The sequence below is a fragment of the Melanotaenia boesemani genome, chromosome 19 (assembly GCF_017639745.1).
Source record: "Melanotaenia boesemani isolate fMelBoe1 chromosome 19, fMelBoe1.pri, whole genome shotgun sequence".
Classification (NCBI taxonomy): Eukaryota; Metazoa; Chordata; class Actinopteri; order Atheriniformes; family Melanotaeniidae; genus Melanotaenia; species Melanotaenia boesemani.
In genome coordinates this window covers 10,948,752-10,967,229 of record NC_055700.1, presented here as the reverse complement: position 1 = coordinate 10,967,229, position 18,478 = coordinate 10,948,752, and the positions used below count along the sequence as shown (strand labels likewise).

The window sequence follows — 18,478 nt, the reverse complement described above, 5'->3', positions numbered from 1 at the left end:
GATCATGATAGCAGCACTTCCAAGGACGTGCTGGCTTCAAGGCCCGATGGGGAAGATAAGGCTGCATGCCATCCAGCAAGAATTAAAAAAGAAAAGGAAAGCAGAGGACCAAGAATATTGAGGTGACACAGCTGAAAACTACAAAATAATCTACGCACGAACATCTGCTCCAAGTCTGCACAATTACTGGAAGTGCTTTGCTTTTGCCCCATTCACAATGACATGAACAATAAACATAACAATGAGGTAATACATCTACAGCCTATACTGACCAAACAGGAACTTAACTGCACAGAAAAGGCTTGAATACATGTAGTGAAGGCTCTGTATCTGGGAGACTTATCAGTCAGTGGACCAAGGAAGTCTTTTATTACATGCATTTGGCTGAATGAGGGCGTTGTTTTCAGGATCTGTCAGAAACAGAAAACATGACACTAAAAAGAAGAACTTTAACATGTTTGACTAATCTTGTTTAACCATTTTTGACTTGCTAGGAAAGCTAAAGTTAGGTCTTGTATCAAGAAGTTGTGATGTCTGTTTTCCAGTCATTTTAGGACTGCTGAATGTGAAAGTTGCATGGAACAAAAATAATTAATCACCCAAAATCTGAAGCTTTATGAAGGCCCATTGCCACGTGATAATGGTTGTTCTCACCTTGTAGCCTTCATCACTGAAGCAGTCTTTTCTTTTCTCTCCTATTTTCTTTTATTTTTCACTTTACATATTCAACAACCAGACCATATTTTACAGATTCAGCAGAGAAACTCAGATGGACTTGGCAAACAATTATTCTGGGAACATAGTGAATAATAGCAGCTTCTCCCCAAGATCCAGTGGAGACAAAAACTTAGCTACAAGAAAATAAATATCATCTAGTTAGCCATAAACACCCCTCCCAACAAAAGCTAATGTCACTGTAATGTATTGCAGCTGGTAAATGTGTAAACACACCAGTCTGACTAAAACTGCATGAAATTAAGGCTGTCAAATCTGGACTTATACATGCTCTGATAATGTGATCAGAGATTTATTTCTGAAGAGTTGTTTCCCAAAGAGTTGTAACACTGTGAAATGTGCAATAATACAGAATGCCAGGAAATGCTTGCTTCAAAATCAAACATATGTGTATATTTGGAATTTGTTTTAACAACATAGTAACTGGAAACTAAGGAAACTAATTAATGTGTATATTCATTTTTAGTTGATATAGGATTTTACTTGTTCAGTAGTTGAAGGTTTTCCCATCTTTCTATAACTTCTTAATGTACCAAATATTTCAGTAGATGACAGGCCCAGATTAAAGACCTTGACTTTAATAACTATGCTCTTGTAGAGCCACGTTGTTGTAATAAGAGCAGAATGTGGTTAAGTATCGTCTTAATGACATTAGTAAGATTTTCTCTCTCTCTCTAAAAAAGAGCATCCTGGATGGCAACACATACTGTAAATTTAATTCAAAACCTGAAAACATTGTTCAGCATTAATGCTGCCTTCATAGATGTGCAAGTTACCCATGCTATGCTTGCAAATGTACCCTCATCCTGTTATAGAAGCTCGATTTTTAACTTAAGATGTTTTACCCGATAATTTAGAAATGTATTGCTGGCATGAAATTCAAAATTTATATATTGATATTGTCAGTTGGATTTAATTAACAAATTTTAAACCAAAAATGAATGAAATCTTTTTTTTAAAATTCCTTAACTTCTGAATCTGTGTGATCCTCCCTTTCCTCTGGTCACCTTGCTCGGTTTCTGCAGGAAGTCTTGAACAATAGGACCCTGCCAGAGAGTGTAAGATACACACACACACACACATACACACATATGCACACACAAATACACACACACACGCTTATCGTACAGACAAACTTGTGACTGAGTCTACATCTGCATATACACTCACACATTTACACTTTACACAGTGAAAACTCAGCCACTCATTTACTTCTGTGTTAAATAGAAGCTTCCATTGTTAGTGTGATGGAAACTTGTCTTGACAGGAGACACACATGAATCATCCAGACAACAGCTGATGAATAAGCAGCACAGCTGACCTCAGCATTTGCTTTATTTTCTCATCAGAGGCAATGGAGTGACTCAAAGAAACCCTGCCCTCTTGAAGGCAAAACAAAAAAGTAAATGAATGCATATTTTTTAATACTGTACTTCCACCATGAACAATTTTAAAGTAAAGTGCTTCCATTTTACACTTATACACCAGAAGGAAATTTATTCTGTAGCAATACCTGCAAGTTATTGATGAATAAACCCAAGTAAAGCTATCTGTTCTTTCCTTTTCCTTTTTCTTTGTTTTTTATGTTAAATTAGAATTCTTGGTGATAATTATGATGCACAGTGGTGTAGTAGTTAGCATCGTGGCCTCAAAGCAAGAAGGTCGCTGGTTCAAGCCTTGGCCGAGGGACTGTTCGAACAGTGACCTTTCTGTGTGGAGTTTGAATGTTCTCCCCGTGTATGTATGGGTTCTTTTTGGGAACTCCAGCTTCCCCGTTCCACTATGTTTTACTCTGTAAGTACCGTTTTCTAGTTCCCAAGGCAAAGCAAGTTTAGCACAGTTTAACGACAGGGTGATTCTAAGTAAAAAATGTGGTGATCTTGGGTTTTTTGACCCAGAATGGAAAAAACAGACAAATAGAAAAATAGGAGCCAAAAATACATTGCAGAGCTGTCAACTTATAGTCATTTAATATTTAAAAAATATTCATGAAAATGACTCCAAGCTTAAGCTTTTAATGCTTCATTTACCAATGAAAACCAAAAGTACCTGAAAAGTAAAAAACAAAAACTAAAAAAATGCAGATTTAGGCTGCAGATAATCTTGACCAGATGACTTCTCATGGCTGCTCTCTACTTGTGGTCAAAGGCCAAACTATGCTCGCCCCAAAACATGCAATTCGCTGGCTCAAAAAGTCAAGTGAAAGTGAACGTGATGAGGGGGCATGGAGACCCCATGATCTCAGTCATCATCTGGCTACACAGTGGGAGGTCAAGCATAGAAGGGTCAAACACCTTGATCATGCATTCAACCACACACATACAAGATATTCCCACTGAGTAGCACAGAATATACCTGAGGAGATGTGACCCCCGAGGGCCTGAACTGGAGTGGTTGTGCCCTCTTCACTCCCTGAATTCATTACTGGAGACCTGTTGCCATGACCACAGCCAGGTCTGTCAAAACTTAAGTTGCTCAAAGTTATGACACAGGAATTCAAAAACAAAAAGTAAACTGCCGTAGAAAATCCCTTTCTATGATTTGATTGACACAATATTCAACTCAGACTGTCACAAGATCTCTAATTTACTGCTTCTTTTTTGCTACATGAGGTGTCATGTTCCTGATGTGGGCGTGCTATGAATTTTGCTGACAATGTTCACCATTGCCATTTCTGGCAACTGACTAGTAAACAACATTTTGCCTGTAATTTGAATAGCCTCTCATCCAAATGGTCCGAGCCAGCAAAATAACATGTAATAAAAGCCAGAAGCAAACCGTATAAACTTTAAACTGTAAGTGTAGTATTACACTGAAGCCATATGAGGGAAAACACAATAAACTCACCGTTCAGGAGTTACAACACAAGAGAGCGGAAGCATATGCTACTGCATGACATTATAGGTAAAAACACCTTTTTTATTGTTCTTTTTACAAAATAACAAATCTTATTACTTCTTATAAAAGTCAAACATAATTTTATTAGTCCTAACAATATAATTAAAAGCATGGGAACTTGTTTAAAGGCACAATAAATTCATTTTGTTGTTTTCTTTAAAAATTAAAGAGAATTGTATAGCTTCTTATGATGAAGTGAAATTTGTTCAAGCTGATAGCAAAATGTTGGGAAAAAAATGCGATAAAAAGAAAGGCTGACTTTACAGAAGCATAAATAAATGTTTTGTTCCAAGTGGCTTTAACTTTAGAAAAGTCGAATCCATCTTAGATGAACTCTAAAATGTTTTATTCCACTGATGTGTGAGAAATAAAAAGAAAATGACCAGCACTGAATCGTCAGGTAAAAAAAAAAAAAAGTAGAAAAGCATCAGACAAAACAACCAAAGAGAAAAAAGCAAACAAAATCATGAGAAAACAATACATTTTTATAAAAATGTAACATATTTTAGATGTTTTATAACCTATCAGAAAGATAAATTTATGGAATACACAGAAACCAAACAAAAACATTTTACAATTAACAAAGATGTTGATTTATTTATTTATTTTTTTTTAACAAAAAATGCTGCAAGAATGCTGTTTGTGATCAGACAAAACACAATTTATGGTTTAAAGCATCACTAGAAATGTTTCCAACCTTAAAACTCTGTGCTTCTGACAGTTTTTGATGACACACGACATTCATTTCCTAGAGCTGTTGTTGCCCTGCAGCATCCCAAGGCTTAGAAACCAAGCTTTACCATTTATTTTTCCATCCCGAAGCATCATGTGACAGCTGCTTTTTGCTTGTTGGCATCGCATCACACGCCATGCACACATGGCTGATTCAGGAAAGAAATGCAAGAATGTATTATTGGAGGAAGAATGGATAAAAGAGAGAAAGTGTGTGGAAGAAATTTTACTTATTATGCTCTATATATAATATTATAATCACACCTATAATTACTTCCTTTACTATATTCACATATAAATTGTATTTACACTGATTGTTACTATATTACACTTTTTACATTATACATTTTTACTCATCATGCTTTTATTCACTTTTAAGGTTTATTCTCTTCATGTACATGCTCTGTTAAAAGTTCACTACAAGGGTAAGATGACCTTTATCTGGTCCTGCCCCAGACCCTTAGTCAGACTGGTTTTGGTGGAGATACAACTATGTGAGGTTGTTTTGACGCCAGCTCTTTGAGTTTTGTGTCCACCCAAGGTCTTCAGAAAGGAGGATTCTTCATACAGAAATGTATATCAATTGTTTTTCCTCTTGCCTCACCAGAGTCTCTCTCAACTTCACGCGAGTCGGGACGACCCCTCTCAATTACTTGCCAGTAATTCTGCATTCAATACTTCTCCTGTAATAAACCTTATATACTTTTACTCAATCCAGACTGTTGGTAATTTTTCTACAACAAGTGACAGAGCAAAAGATAAGAAAAGAGTCAACATTTGATTGACCTTTAGTGGCTGGAGAGGGCTGAGAGAAGAGACAGGATGCAAGATGGATCCTAAATAAGTTCAGTCATGCTGCTTAAATATATGCATGTGTCTTTGTTTTTAATAAGTTTTATGTTCTGTTGTGTTTGGATATTTTAGTAACTGTATCTCCATATTTTGCATTTTAGTATTTTAGAAACTTTTAATTTTCAGTTTTGCAGTTGTTTCAAAACATGTCTCCACTAGATATTTTATTCTAACATGTATTGTTTTCAGTTTCTTCCTTTTTCACATTTATAGTTTTATGGCTTTTCTCAAGGGGGGGACATTGGCTTGGGTGGTAGAGCAGGTTGTCCAATAAATGGAAGATTCATGGTTTGCATCCTGCTTCATCCTAATCAGTCTGTCAGACTGTGCTTGGGCAAGACTTCACCCTCTTTGCCTGCTGGCATCACTGCTGTGGCTGCCATGTTTCCATCAGTCTGTTCCAGTGCAGCTGTGGCTACCACCACCATGTATGAATGTGGAGTGAATAAATTCATTGTAAGCTCTTAGAGTGCTGTCAGCATAGAAGTACAATATAAATATAATTCATTATTATTAGTATGGTTCAGAGTTGATATTTATACAATTTTTAAACTTCCTTGCTTCCTATTTTGAATGCAGTTCAGTCGCCATGAAATAATAGAATGCCAAAAGGGGAATAAATAAATAAATAAATAAATAAATAAGTTGAATTTGTCCAGCATATTGGTTTTCAATATCCTATTTATTTATTTATTTGTTTGTTTTTTTGTTTATTTAAATTAATGTTGAAATAATGTGATTGCAGTAAATATTTTGGACCACAATAACCCTGTAGTGAAAATTCCCTGTTGTGACACATGGCAGTGATGGTATGATGTCCCACATTTGTTTCTAAACTGGTGTTTTTAAAGCCTCCAGTTTGACAGTCGGCCTCTGCCAATCTGCCTTATCTGCAGTTACAAGTGAGCATGGCATTTGGAGCTGGAGAGTAATAGTGGAAAATGCATTTTAATCATGTAATACATTAATTAGTATCAGAATCACCTTGAATAAATTTTACAATCTAATTATTGGTCTCTAATTTGATTAAATTTGTTTTATATGATGATTTGTGTATTGTAAAATTCAACAGTACTTATTTGAAAATTGCAAACCTATCAATCATTTTGAAGTTTTAGCCTTTTTATCTAATACTGCTTAACGAACTGTAAAATATTTAGGACAAAAGTAAATCAACCATTTCTATATAGTCTGGTATTAAACATTACATGGGAAAGCACACCTATTACTAATAGTGTAAACTTATAGCTCCCTTATGTTTAATATGTTATTAATTATTATTTTTTTTATCTTTTTAAAAGTCAAATATTCCACATTAAAACAAGGGGAAGGCGTCATACTAATGCTTTCCAAAGACCTGTACAACAAAATGATACACGGTTAAACTGAATTCTTTATGTTTCTTATCTCAGGCTCTTTTTATTGAGAAGTGGTCTGTCTCCACTTTGTGGGTGGGCTCCTGCAAAGCTGCTGTCTGCCTTTTTGAAATGTGAGGGCACATGCTGCATCAAACGTGGACAACTCTTTCTTGTGTTAAATTGTGAACATAACTTTTAGAATCTCCTTCCTCCCTTGTCTCCTCCTGTGCCTGTTATGCTCTCATGTCAGATGCCGTGCCAATAAATGACTTAACTCTGTGCTGGATACGACATCCTTCAGTCACAATGGCTGTCCGACATGCCCAGAACGTAATGCTAGAAACAACTGTGCATGCATGTGCTCACATGTCTACATCCTTTTTTAGTAAGTATGCATGAATTTCTGTTCACTGAAGCAAAAGAGTAACGTTATCATATCAGTTTACTGTTTACAAGTGAAGCCTCCCAGTATGAAATGCTGTTGGACCATACCATATAAACAATCCAGTGAAGCCCCATTTCCTGTATACTGACACCAGGGTCTGGGGACAAAGTGATAGAAATCACATTCCTGTCATTGTTAAGCAGTAAGAGTCAAAGAACAAATAAGACAGAAGTATAATAGCCTCAAACTTTTGACTCCACTTCCAAACAATGCGCTTGTCATCAGATGCAGGAAGAAAGACAGGCATGTAAGAATCACCATGAGGCTTTGAGCTTAATGCTGTCAGCTTAATAGCACATCCACAATCATAATGCAAACATCAGCGATTTTTAGACATGCACAATAAGTAGGATTTTGAAGTCATTTCATAAAAGGGCTGCATTTAAGAACTGCAGAGAATTTTGAGCCCATATATTTTTAGAACAACCAACTCCTGTGAATTCAGAGCAAGCAGCTATGTGATGAGGACCTGTATTGCTTTTCACTCTTTTCTTTGGTAATACAAATGAACTTAGATGCTGTAGAAATTTAAAAAAGAAAAACAAGCATCTTTATGAAGAAGTTTTAAACAAAGAATACAATCTCAAGTGTGATTATGCAAACCCAAGCACTGTTTGGATCTGATTTTTTCTGGGATTTCTCAACACTTAAGCATAAATATGACAATAATGATGCTAAACATGGCCTTCGTTTGTGTTTTAATGAGGTTTTAACTCATCTTCACAAAAACAAAAAGGCAATAGATATCCTCATGTCCAAAACACAGCAGTATCTTAAAAAATTTTTCATTGCCTGTTGTTTTGTATAGGCTGTCTGGGGGATTTAATGCAAACTTATAGACCTGTAACCCCGTTTAACTTATATATGAGCTTTACTACTTACTCTATGCCAAACCCAAACTAACCACAACTGATGACCCATGAGAAAAGTTGGTGAATATTAGGTCTGACAAACTTGGTTCTTTATGCCACCATCCACTTTGTCCTACTGCACATCTGTATAAGTAGTTTTGAATTTTACAGTTTCACATGGTGAAAATGAATAAGCATGTTACATTTGCACTTTAAACTTTTTGATCATGTGCGAGAGTTTTGCATAATACAAAAAGTAGGCATGTAAGGATTTTGTAACCAGAGTTTTACAACTTATGAGCCTTTGCTATGGGACATTTTGAGCTGAATGTATCTGTTACATATTATGGAGGGAGACTGCAATGGTTTAAGTGAAGAAAGTTGCAGTAGTTCAAAACCGGAATTTCATTGTTGGCTGAAAATATTCGGCAGAGATGGATTAACCATCACTATAACAGAGGTGAGGGAAGTCCACTGTGTCTGGAAGTGAGACAGAGAAACAGTGGTCGGGGTGTAACTGAAACTACCAAAGTGTTGACAGAGTCAGAGGGTCCTGACCTTCTGCTGGTCTTCTGTGAATTGAAGCTCCAGGTACTGTCAGGCCCTCAGAGGGAGGAGATTGAAGAGACTCCTAATTGCTGCCCACATGTGTCAGACTGTTGTTTTCCCCTGCCCAGGGGGTGATGGCAGGGCCACTTTGAAGAAAGTGTGCTAATTTATACTCATATGTTCCTATTCAAACAACAGAGGTTCATTTGATTAGAGAAGACTGATCAGCTTAAACTTATTCACTGAATGTGTTGACTAAGATATTCTCATCTAACTTTCTTATCTTTACAGTCTGGGACGTTCCTGAAAAGTTAATATGTATTTCTGTCTTTGAAGTGACTGCATTATTATTGTTATAGACAAATAGAGCAAAGTAAAAACCATGAATATGTGAGCGAGCAGGAGTTAGGATCATAGTGGCCTGTTTTACTCAACATGTTTCTGTTTGCTTTCTTTGGGCTGGTTAATGTTAGAGTTAATAGCATTGTCAAAAGCTGTTCTCATCAAAATGGAATCAGAACGGATGGATCTGCTTTTTTTCTACATTGAGCTGTCACAGGACTCACTTTCCCCTTCAAGTTCATCCTCAGTGGTTTTGCTAAGTCACGCTCACAAGCAACCAACTGTGTGGCAGCTACCAATAGAAATCCACATTGATAAAGTAGTCTTATCTTTTACTGTCAGGACCCTCACTGTTTGTTGAAGTCACTTATAGGCATCCTGTACAACTGTACCAAGCAAACATATCCTTTTATAGCTATGAGCTGTGTGCCTTTAGGTTTCTGACTGCAGAGTCAACCCTCGAAAATAGACCTGGGAGCTGTGGTGTCTTCTGGTTGTAAACATCCTGTTTTAGAATCTTTGCATTGATACAACCCTATATTCAGTTTGTATTTTTGCAAACAGTTATAATCTGTTGCAAATGCAAATACTGCCACTCAGGACAGATGTATCAGTTTAATATATGTATCACTCATCTATCAGCTGATTTTTCTACAAGTTTTATGCCTGAAATTAGCTGGAAATGGGTAGCATTTGACTGGGAAAGGCATTTGTTAGCAGCTGCATCTGTAGGTCAAAAACTGGTTTGAGTCCCTTATTTTTCTAAAACTTAAGTCAAAAGGTTTATTCCTTCAAACTGATTTTATTTAGTCTGTTGTTTTTTTTTTTTAAGCAGCTGAAACAAATGTTTTACATGGAAGGTTTTCAGAAAATCCTGTTTTTGTTTGTTTTTTCAATGTCCTTTTAAGCCTTAAAGTATGTCTGGATAGTTCATGGTGGGTAAATAAATTATGTTGTGGTGTTGTGCCACCAACTAGTGTGTGAACTGCAGTTTTGAAGCCGTGGGTTTGGCATTATCTTGGCTTTCTGAAAAAACACAAGTGACCACATTTCTACAAAAAAGGGGAATTGAAGCAAAACCTGCTTGTGGAAAAGTATAGTCACATGTGCCACATAACTGTGTGTTGTGTTGTGTTTTGAGGTCTTATGAGGATGATGTGCACACCTGTGTGTGTCACTGCAAAATTCACTTTCAGATTAACTTTCCACTAGAGGCCTGGCATGCGCACTACATCATTTCTGGTCCTCTTTGTGTTTTCGCCACTGTTGTGTAAATGCCTTTTTCTCTCTTTTTTTTTTTTTTGGCTCAAAAACACAAATGAGAAATATTTATGTTTTGCGTGGAAACAAGTCTTGTAAAAGTGTTTGTTTGTTGTAATCAAACCACGAAGTCTTCACAAGAAGGCAGGAGGGTGGAGCTAAGTAGCATTTTTTTACACTTCTTAAAATGTGAGATTGAGACTAACACTTATCTCACTTACAGGGCTTAAAATAGTAGTTCTGCAGAATTATTTAAACTAACCGGTCTTGTAAAGGTTAGAAAGGATCATGTTAGGGATAAAATACATTCTTTTTACATGCACTGACTCACCACCACTATGGGTTGCATATTTTCTGAACTTAAATACAACGTTTATTTCCAAGCATGCACAAACCTCACATGGGTATGTTTTGAGAAGAAGAAAATCTCATGAAAGAATTAAACTACTTTTAAAGACACTGTACTGATCGGAGGGAGTGAATTTAGCTAATGACACTCTAGGATTTATAGGATAAACCTATTCATTTTTTGAGAGGGAATGAATGGAATTACATTAGAGATGTTTTGGAACCACACCCTAGGGACCATCGATGGTATTGCACTAAACCCATAACTAAATTCTACAGCTTTATCATATGAAATATCTGCCTATCTTTTCTGCAGTGAATATCGAACTGGGAAACAAAAGATGAACCTGTAATCAAAACCCATACTTATTGAGTAATTTAATTATTAAACTGGATGCAAACAATTCTTATGCATCTGACAAACACAGGGCAGCATTATTTATTTAAATTCATGAGTACAATATTTGCTTTTTTTTTTTGTTTCACTCTGTTTTGGTCTCCACGTTTCCTAAGGGAAATATCTGTTTTTTGAACAGTTAAATATTCAACTATTCACCTAGTAGTCAAACTGTGTGACTATTGTTTTGTGTTTGGGATGTTGCATTTAGAACATTTACATTTTAACACATACCTGAGGGGAATATTACATATTATAGTCAATCAATCCACTGCATTTTTTGGAGAATGAACCAGTGGAATCCTCTTTGAAGGCTTAAATTTTGTCCAGGTATCAAGTATGTACTGTATCTAGTGCAATAACAGAGAATACCATGCATAGTATATATTTACTGTGAGCTTTCACTCATGCACCAGCACTATCCCTATGTATACATTACAGATTCCTTACATCCTTGCTGTAAACAGATTTCAGTGAAACAGAAGGACTGTTAGGGGAGCAGAGGCTTGTCATGACTCAATTATCAACTTCATCTGCACAAAAATACTGTCTGTTTAAATTTATAAACCATCATAGTTTAGATCACTTAAAGAGATATACACTGTCTGGCACGCAGAATTTGTCTTGATTATCTAAGTGGAGCTTCAAAAGTGGGCTGTACAAACTGCGATTTCGTAATATGAATGTTTTTCTGAGTTTCCTTTTCAGTGAAAGTATCAGTGTAATTGAATGAAGATACCTTAAGGAGGCAGTGAGCCTCATTGTCCTGTACTATCTTAATGTTCTCTTCCTGTCTGTGTGTCCTGAAACATTTAAAGTGATAGAGAGAAGAAAAATACATTAGCATAGACTCCCAGAGCTAGAGCCAGAGAGGAAAACAGCATGTCAAAATAAAGGGCAGGGCAGGGAGGAACCTATGTATGGATCAAAAAAGAAAACATGGATTATCATTAGTGCACTCTCTATACATCGTTACCTGGGGGAAAAGCGCATGAATGGGCTCAGGCAAGAGAATGAGGGAGGGGAGTAGATGGGTGGGGAGGGGAGTAGATGGGTGGGGAGGGGCATGTTGTGCATTGAAACTAATCAGAGTCTTCCTGAGTCTCAGTAAGGGATGTCTGCAGGGCTGAAGACAGGAAGACTCTCATAAACTGTTTCATTTGTTGGGTGTTCCTGAGATCCTGTCTGAGGCAGAAGTGTGTATTTGTTTACATTAAAAGTGTGTATGTGTTGCATTTGCTGTTTGTATATGATGTGCAGGCCCCATATATTCTCCTAGGCTATAAGAGGATGTTCTGTATGCATACTAAATAATTCATTATTCCTCATGTTTGTAGTTCTCTGAATATTAAAAGGTCATAATATTTAGAAGCAGACATGGAGAGGGATATCTGTATTACTGTGTTATCCTTATGAAAAGGGACATGGTGTGCAGGTGTGATTATTTCTGTGGGTCAAATGACTGAGTCTAATATTGCAGAAAGAGGGGAAAACCTGGGAGGCACTAACAGCAAATTAATTAAAAGGGCTGAAAAGTAAGTTCAATACAACAAAAAGCGAACATTAATAGCAGACTTCAGGTGTGAGGTCTTTGAAATTGTGGTTTTGAGGTAAATCTGCTAAATAGTATTCACTTGCTAAAGGTACAGTTTACACACAGTTATTTTCTTTAACAACAACACATTTACATTCTGCAATAGCACACAAAGTGGCTGTGGTAAGCGCAGCAAATCGACTCTTCCCCCTTTTCTGGAGTCAGTTCCAGCTGGTATCAGGCGAGAGGCAGAGTACACCCTGAACAGATTGTCAGTCTATCACAGAGCCAACATAAAGAGACAAGCAACCACTCACACTCAGGGCTATTTAGAAATGTCAAATTAATGTGCATTTTGGACTGTGGGAGGAAGCCAGAGAAGCACAAACCAGGAGCATTCTTGCTACAAAGCTACAGTGCTAATCACAACGCTGTGAAGCCACCAAAGACAATCAATAAAATCTATTTTAATTCATATCATATCACTTGTTCTGATGATGTCATGTTTCAATTATTCCCCTTTATGGAATCTGTTATTTTTTTAATCTGATTTAGACTTTTATTCACAGCCATCTGCTGATACCCAGATATAATCTTACAACTGCTGAGAATCCCTGGTGTAGATTACATAGTCCATAGGAAGGAGGTTGAGGTGGATGCACAGCAATTTTTTTTGTTTTCTGGTTTCCAACATTGTTTTTGTCATGCATAAGCATGATCATCCAACAACGTTAAAGCTAAGTGTTGATTACTACTAAAGCCTAATTCAGACCTGAGCCAAATTAAGTCCTTGTTTTTACCAAAAACCTTTATTGGAAAGCACAGAGAAAGGATGATTTCCTACTAATTCAAGTGTAAGAATGAAAGAATAGTGTTTTAAGCTGACCACACTGCAACTGCTGGGAAAGTATCTAAGAAAGATTGTATGCATGATCAGAAAAGTAATGGCCAACCAATATGATAAGTAATCAAGGAAACACAACATATAAATGTGTGGTGTGTGCACTATATTTTCCCAGTTGATTTTATAAATCTGGTGCCTGCAACTTATCCCAGAATGGTTGCCTGTCAAGTGAGCAGAGGCTACTCAGGTATCTGTAGGCATTTGAGGGGTAAGTCTTCATTATAGGATTATAGAAAAAAAAACTAAATACTCAAGTAGTGCTATATAAGTTAACCTTCTCACTCCGAGTAAATGCTCTACAAGATGACTGTTTTCTGCATTATACTGTAACACTACACTTGCATGGATTATTGTAAGTATCTCACTCCAGGTGCAGTGAATGAATACTGTCAACCACTTTCCCTGGAATGATCCTTTAATAATCTCACCTGGACTTTTGTGAACTCTTTTCAGCTGTTTTGTCTTCTGGATCTGGCAACAGATTTCAGACTGTTTGCAACCTGGTCTGAATGTTTTTGCAAATTCAAACCAGTAACTCTCAATACATGTGAAGTGCTGCATCTTACAGACAGGCTTTCGTTCTGAGGACGTCTTTAGGTTTCAATATGTCACCAATAGACTTAATGTTTTTTCAAGAATATGTTAGTTACAGCTGAAATTTAATCTAACATCTTTTACCTGAAATATAACAGCCACAAGAATCAGAGCAATCATTGACTGCATTCCTATGCAAACATCATACATTAACAATCATTTGTGGCTAAAAGAAAAAACTTTAGTTTTTGCATTTCAGTGATTTAATGGTTTCATGCTGCTTGCTTAAAACTGTAAAAATAATAAAATAGGTTTTAATTTTAAAATGTTTAGAGTTTTATGTGAAAGTGGGAACTATTCTCCAGCTGACAGATAAAAAAAACATCTTTCAAAGGTTTCTAATGCAAATGTTGAGTTTTCAGGCCTGTTTTTGATATATAGCTGTGTCTGACCCCAACTCTCAACACTAAACCACAGCTGGTGTGTGAACACGGACCCTTGGGACAGACTTCCATGAATGGTTGAGTGCCAAAGGGTGATTTTACTAATTTTATCAGGGAGCATGAAAAGCAAAGCTGATGTTTACATAAAACCAGCTCTATTTCTTTCCTCAGTGCAGTTTTTTTTTTTTTTTTTTTTTTTTTTTGCTTATGTTCACAAGGATTTACCCAGACTGGCACACTAAACTTAAAGGCTTTGACAGTTTTACCCTTATTCACATTAAATATAAATATTTATAAGACCATGCTGAGCTCTCCTTCCATTCTATTTATATTCCCATGAGAATGCTACAAGTCTGAGACCAGCCTCCCTGATATATGGTGTTTTTGGATTTTACTTAAATTGTTCAAAACAACTTAACTAAACTAAGTTTGGAAACGTTTTAATTCCCACATGGATAGACCTGCAAGGCATTTTCTCCTGTTATGATGTTGCTGTTGAAAACTCTAAGTTGCCTGATTAATTTGACTTCTGAAGACAGTTATCTGTCACAGACTTTCTTTATGTTCATGAGTATGGTCAGGTGTGGCCGCTCTGTTCTAGTCTTGTCCCATCTCTGGGACTAAGTCCCCCCACCCACCCAATACTAGCAGTCCAACCCCTCTGTTTAGGTTATAAGATCCTGTGAATAAGTGGAACTTCTTACAACTCTACCCGCCCTCGTACTCGTCTGTGCATCTGTCGTTCCCTCTGAGTGGAGCGGACACGCAGTGGAATTGCGCTGAAGGGAAGGAAATGCCTTCTGGACTCTTGATGGTCATATAACGAATTTTGCTTCTTTGAGGATCCCTGCTTAGCAGAGCTTAGTCCGTGGAAGCTACAAGACACGCTGAGTGAGGCAGGATGCTCGGGTTGAGTGGTGCTGTCAATTTGACAGCAGTCGCAGCTTTTGGTAAGTAACGTCTCAACATGCGGATCTTTGCGCATGAAATAATCTGACAGACTCAGGGGCGCCTGTGTTTCCAGTATATGTATTATTTAGACTAAAGACACTTTTTCCTGGAAGTCCCCTGCTTGTATCGATAAAAAGTTGCGACCCTCCTGCCAGCCCAGACACATCCTATGGGCGCTCACTCATAAGGAAATGTCTTTTTTGGTACCTCTTTCCATGCTGTATCAGCTGATGGGCGCGTTCACCTTCATAGCTCGTGGTGTTTTGTGTCTTTTTATGTGAGATGCAGATATAAAACACTCATAACTCCTAAGTACAAACCAACATCCGCAAAAAATGATTTAATTTCCCCGCGAAACATGTTCGTATAATACATAAATGCGTAAAGATGCAGACACAATGCTGCAGTAGCAGCTGTTGCGGCTCCTGGTTTGACGTTTTTCCAACTTTGTCTTCCGGCTTGAAGAGCACTGCATGATGATTCATTCATCTGCTTGTATGAAAGTATTTTTCGCAAAGTTGTAGACCATTAGTAATTATTTTAGACATAACACACTAACACACATAATACACTTGTCCACATCACAGCCAATGTATCTTTGTCTGACAGCATGTTTGATGCGCTTCATGCTCAGAGACTTAATAATCCATTATGCCTTAATAGATCTGGTTATAGTAACCACCCACTGTGATCTTTGCCAGAGTACCAATGTGGGGAACCACTGATCTAACATCTTTGAGGTGTGTCACCTTAAACCCTCATCTGGGACTGGCTCATGAAGACACAGTGGCACCACAGTGTCTTCATAAACTGTTCCTAAATACTTTCCATCTGAATTGCCCATATGTGTTTTACTGTGACTCAGGGAATCCGCAGCTCTTAATTGTTTACACAAGCAGGAGCATATTCTGAGAAGTATTGCTCCATAAAACACAGAGATTACAGTCAAATTACTGTATGGAGCTCTAATTAGATGTCAGTGTTTTCTCTGTATACTGTAAGCCATCATTCTTTTCTTCATGATAAATTGTGTCACGTCTTGTCTCAAAACAAACCTTTGGAAGAAGACTCAGGAGCTCTTTTAGAGGGTGAAAGGTGACATTAAGGTTGTTTCAGCAACACCTAAAATGCTCTGGTGATTCTGCACTCTAAGGATGAGCTTCAGTTACAAATGAATGTCCAATACTTTAAACATGTTTTAAAAGTACCAACAAAGCTGGACTCCCCTCTGTTTTTAGAGGATGGAGAAAGATGGAGGGAAGAAGACTGATAAGGAGCAAAGCAAAGAGTGAATGTCTCTTTAATGCTCAGATTCCTTTACTTACATGTGATACTGGCTTGTGATGGTCATTAGAGAATTGAGTTAGACAAGTAGACATAATCGTGTGTCTGTGTGACTGTAAGGGGATCTGGTGAAGATCACAAAGCAAATAATTGCCATCATATCAAAAATGAAGTCAGGTTAATTATATATCCCAGCGTACAGTCTGTTTATCTTCTCCAATCAGCCTGGTGCAGGTCATTCAGTGGTGATCTTAGCTCGATCAGTGTACATCCAGGTCACATTCACATAATAATTTCTGGAACTGGTCCAGCATGTAGCAATGACGACAACATCTTAAGATAGATTAACGGAAAAAAACATGGATGTCTACAACGACGTAATGAGAAGGGTTGGTTTTTTGGATGCTTGTTGCTTGACCTTCTCTCTCTCTCTGTGTTTGTGTGTGAGTGTGTGTGTGTGTGTGTGTGTGTGTGTGTGTGTGTGTGTGTGTGTGTGTGTGTGTTGATTACTTTATAGTTTCTGGCTTCAACCTTTCTAAACTTACATCTGTTGTTTACACTGTCACAAACAAGAATGTCAAGGATGCTTACTCATTTCAACAGTATTTCATCACAAAGCTAGAAATAGATAGTTTTAGAGTCCCTGCAGTGGGCTGCAGTGGAGCAGATTCTCCATCATCCCATTTGTCTGCTGTCACATAATCCTCTGATTGTATCTGTGTTAATCAGTCCGTTTCAATGACGCAGCCTAGTTTAACCAAGAGACATCCAATAGGCATGTTTGTCAGCTTGCTCCATAGTAGCTTAGTATAGTTTATAATCCATGGTTATAAAATCTGAGATGGTAATAAGATAAGATAAGATAACTTTATTAATCCCGAGGGGGGAAACTACATTGCCAAGGACGCTTAACACAAAAACATCAACACTACATTAATAGACTCTGCTACACAGAACACAACCATTAAAACATACAAATACAATGAAAATCATAAAAAGTGCTCATTATAAAAGCGCACAGCAGCAGGAACAAAAGACTTCCTTAAACGTTCAGTTGAGCACCGAGGCATCACTATTCGCCCACTAAAAGAGCTCTTAAATTCACTTAGAACACTGTGGAGAGGATGGTCTGTGAAAGACAGAACAGTTCTTAGTTTGGTCCTCATCCTCTTGTCCACAATAATGTCCACAGAGTCCAAGCGCAGCCCCACCACTGAGCTGGCCTTTTTATTCAGTTTGTTCATCCAATTTTTGTCTTCCAAGGGGATGCTCCCACCCCAACAAAGTACAGCATAAAACAAGACACTAATAAAACAAGACTTATTGTCCTCTGAAAACACAGGCCAATCCGTGCATTCGAAGCTCCCTTTTAGCGCCTCACACGCCTCCTCCGACCACACGCACACAGTCTTATAAGTGACTGGCTGCTTCTGCACAACCGGTGTATACTTGGATCTCAGTAGCACAAGGTTATGGTCCGATTGTCCAAGTGGAGGAAGGGGAGAGGAAACAAAACTGTCCTTGATGTTCGTATAAAACAAGTCAATTGTCTTTGTTCCTCTCGTGGGACATTTGACCATCTGTTTAAAAGACGGCAGCGCAGAAGAAAGACAGCAGTGATTAAAGTCCCCTTATAATAACCAGGGCATCAGGGGAGGAGCGCTGTAACTCATGCATCATTCGATACTGTCTCTGTAGCCAACTTTCAGTTAGCGGATGGTGGGATGTAGACAACAGTAACAATAACATGCAAGATCTCCCTGGGAAGGTAGTAAGGTTGACAGCTTACCACCAGCAGCCTTGCTTTGCTCTTTTCTGTCAGGTGGCATGAAAAGGGTCACAAGGTTTAAACCATAACCTTTTTTATGTTATAGCAAGTGTAACAAGTATAAAAAGACAGAACATGGGACATTTAACAACCACATGGGGTGGGGGAATAAGGAAAAGAAAAAATAAATGAATTAAAGAGACATATCAGACAAAGAAAAAACAAAAGAGCAAGTTGTTTGATTAAAAAAGAAGACACTGGGTATGAACAATTTTTAATTTAGGGACAAAAAG

The 18,478-nt window shown here is 37.5% G+C and overlaps 1 protein-coding gene across 1 annotated transcript in view; it reads left to right on the top strand.

Moving 5' to 3' along the window:
* The first annotated feature begins 14,887 nt into the window (after positions 1-14,887).
* itga1 (integrin, alpha 1) overlaps positions 14,888-18,478 on the top strand; it is a 54,608-nt gene continuing 51,017 nt past the window's right edge. The window contains exon 1 of the mRNA XM_041970436.1: positions 14,888-15,132. Coding sequence (XP_041826370.1) covers positions 15,084-15,132 — 49 coding nt within the window. The 5' untranslated portion in view covers positions 14,888-15,083. The remainder of the gene's footprint in view (positions 15,133-18,478) is intronic.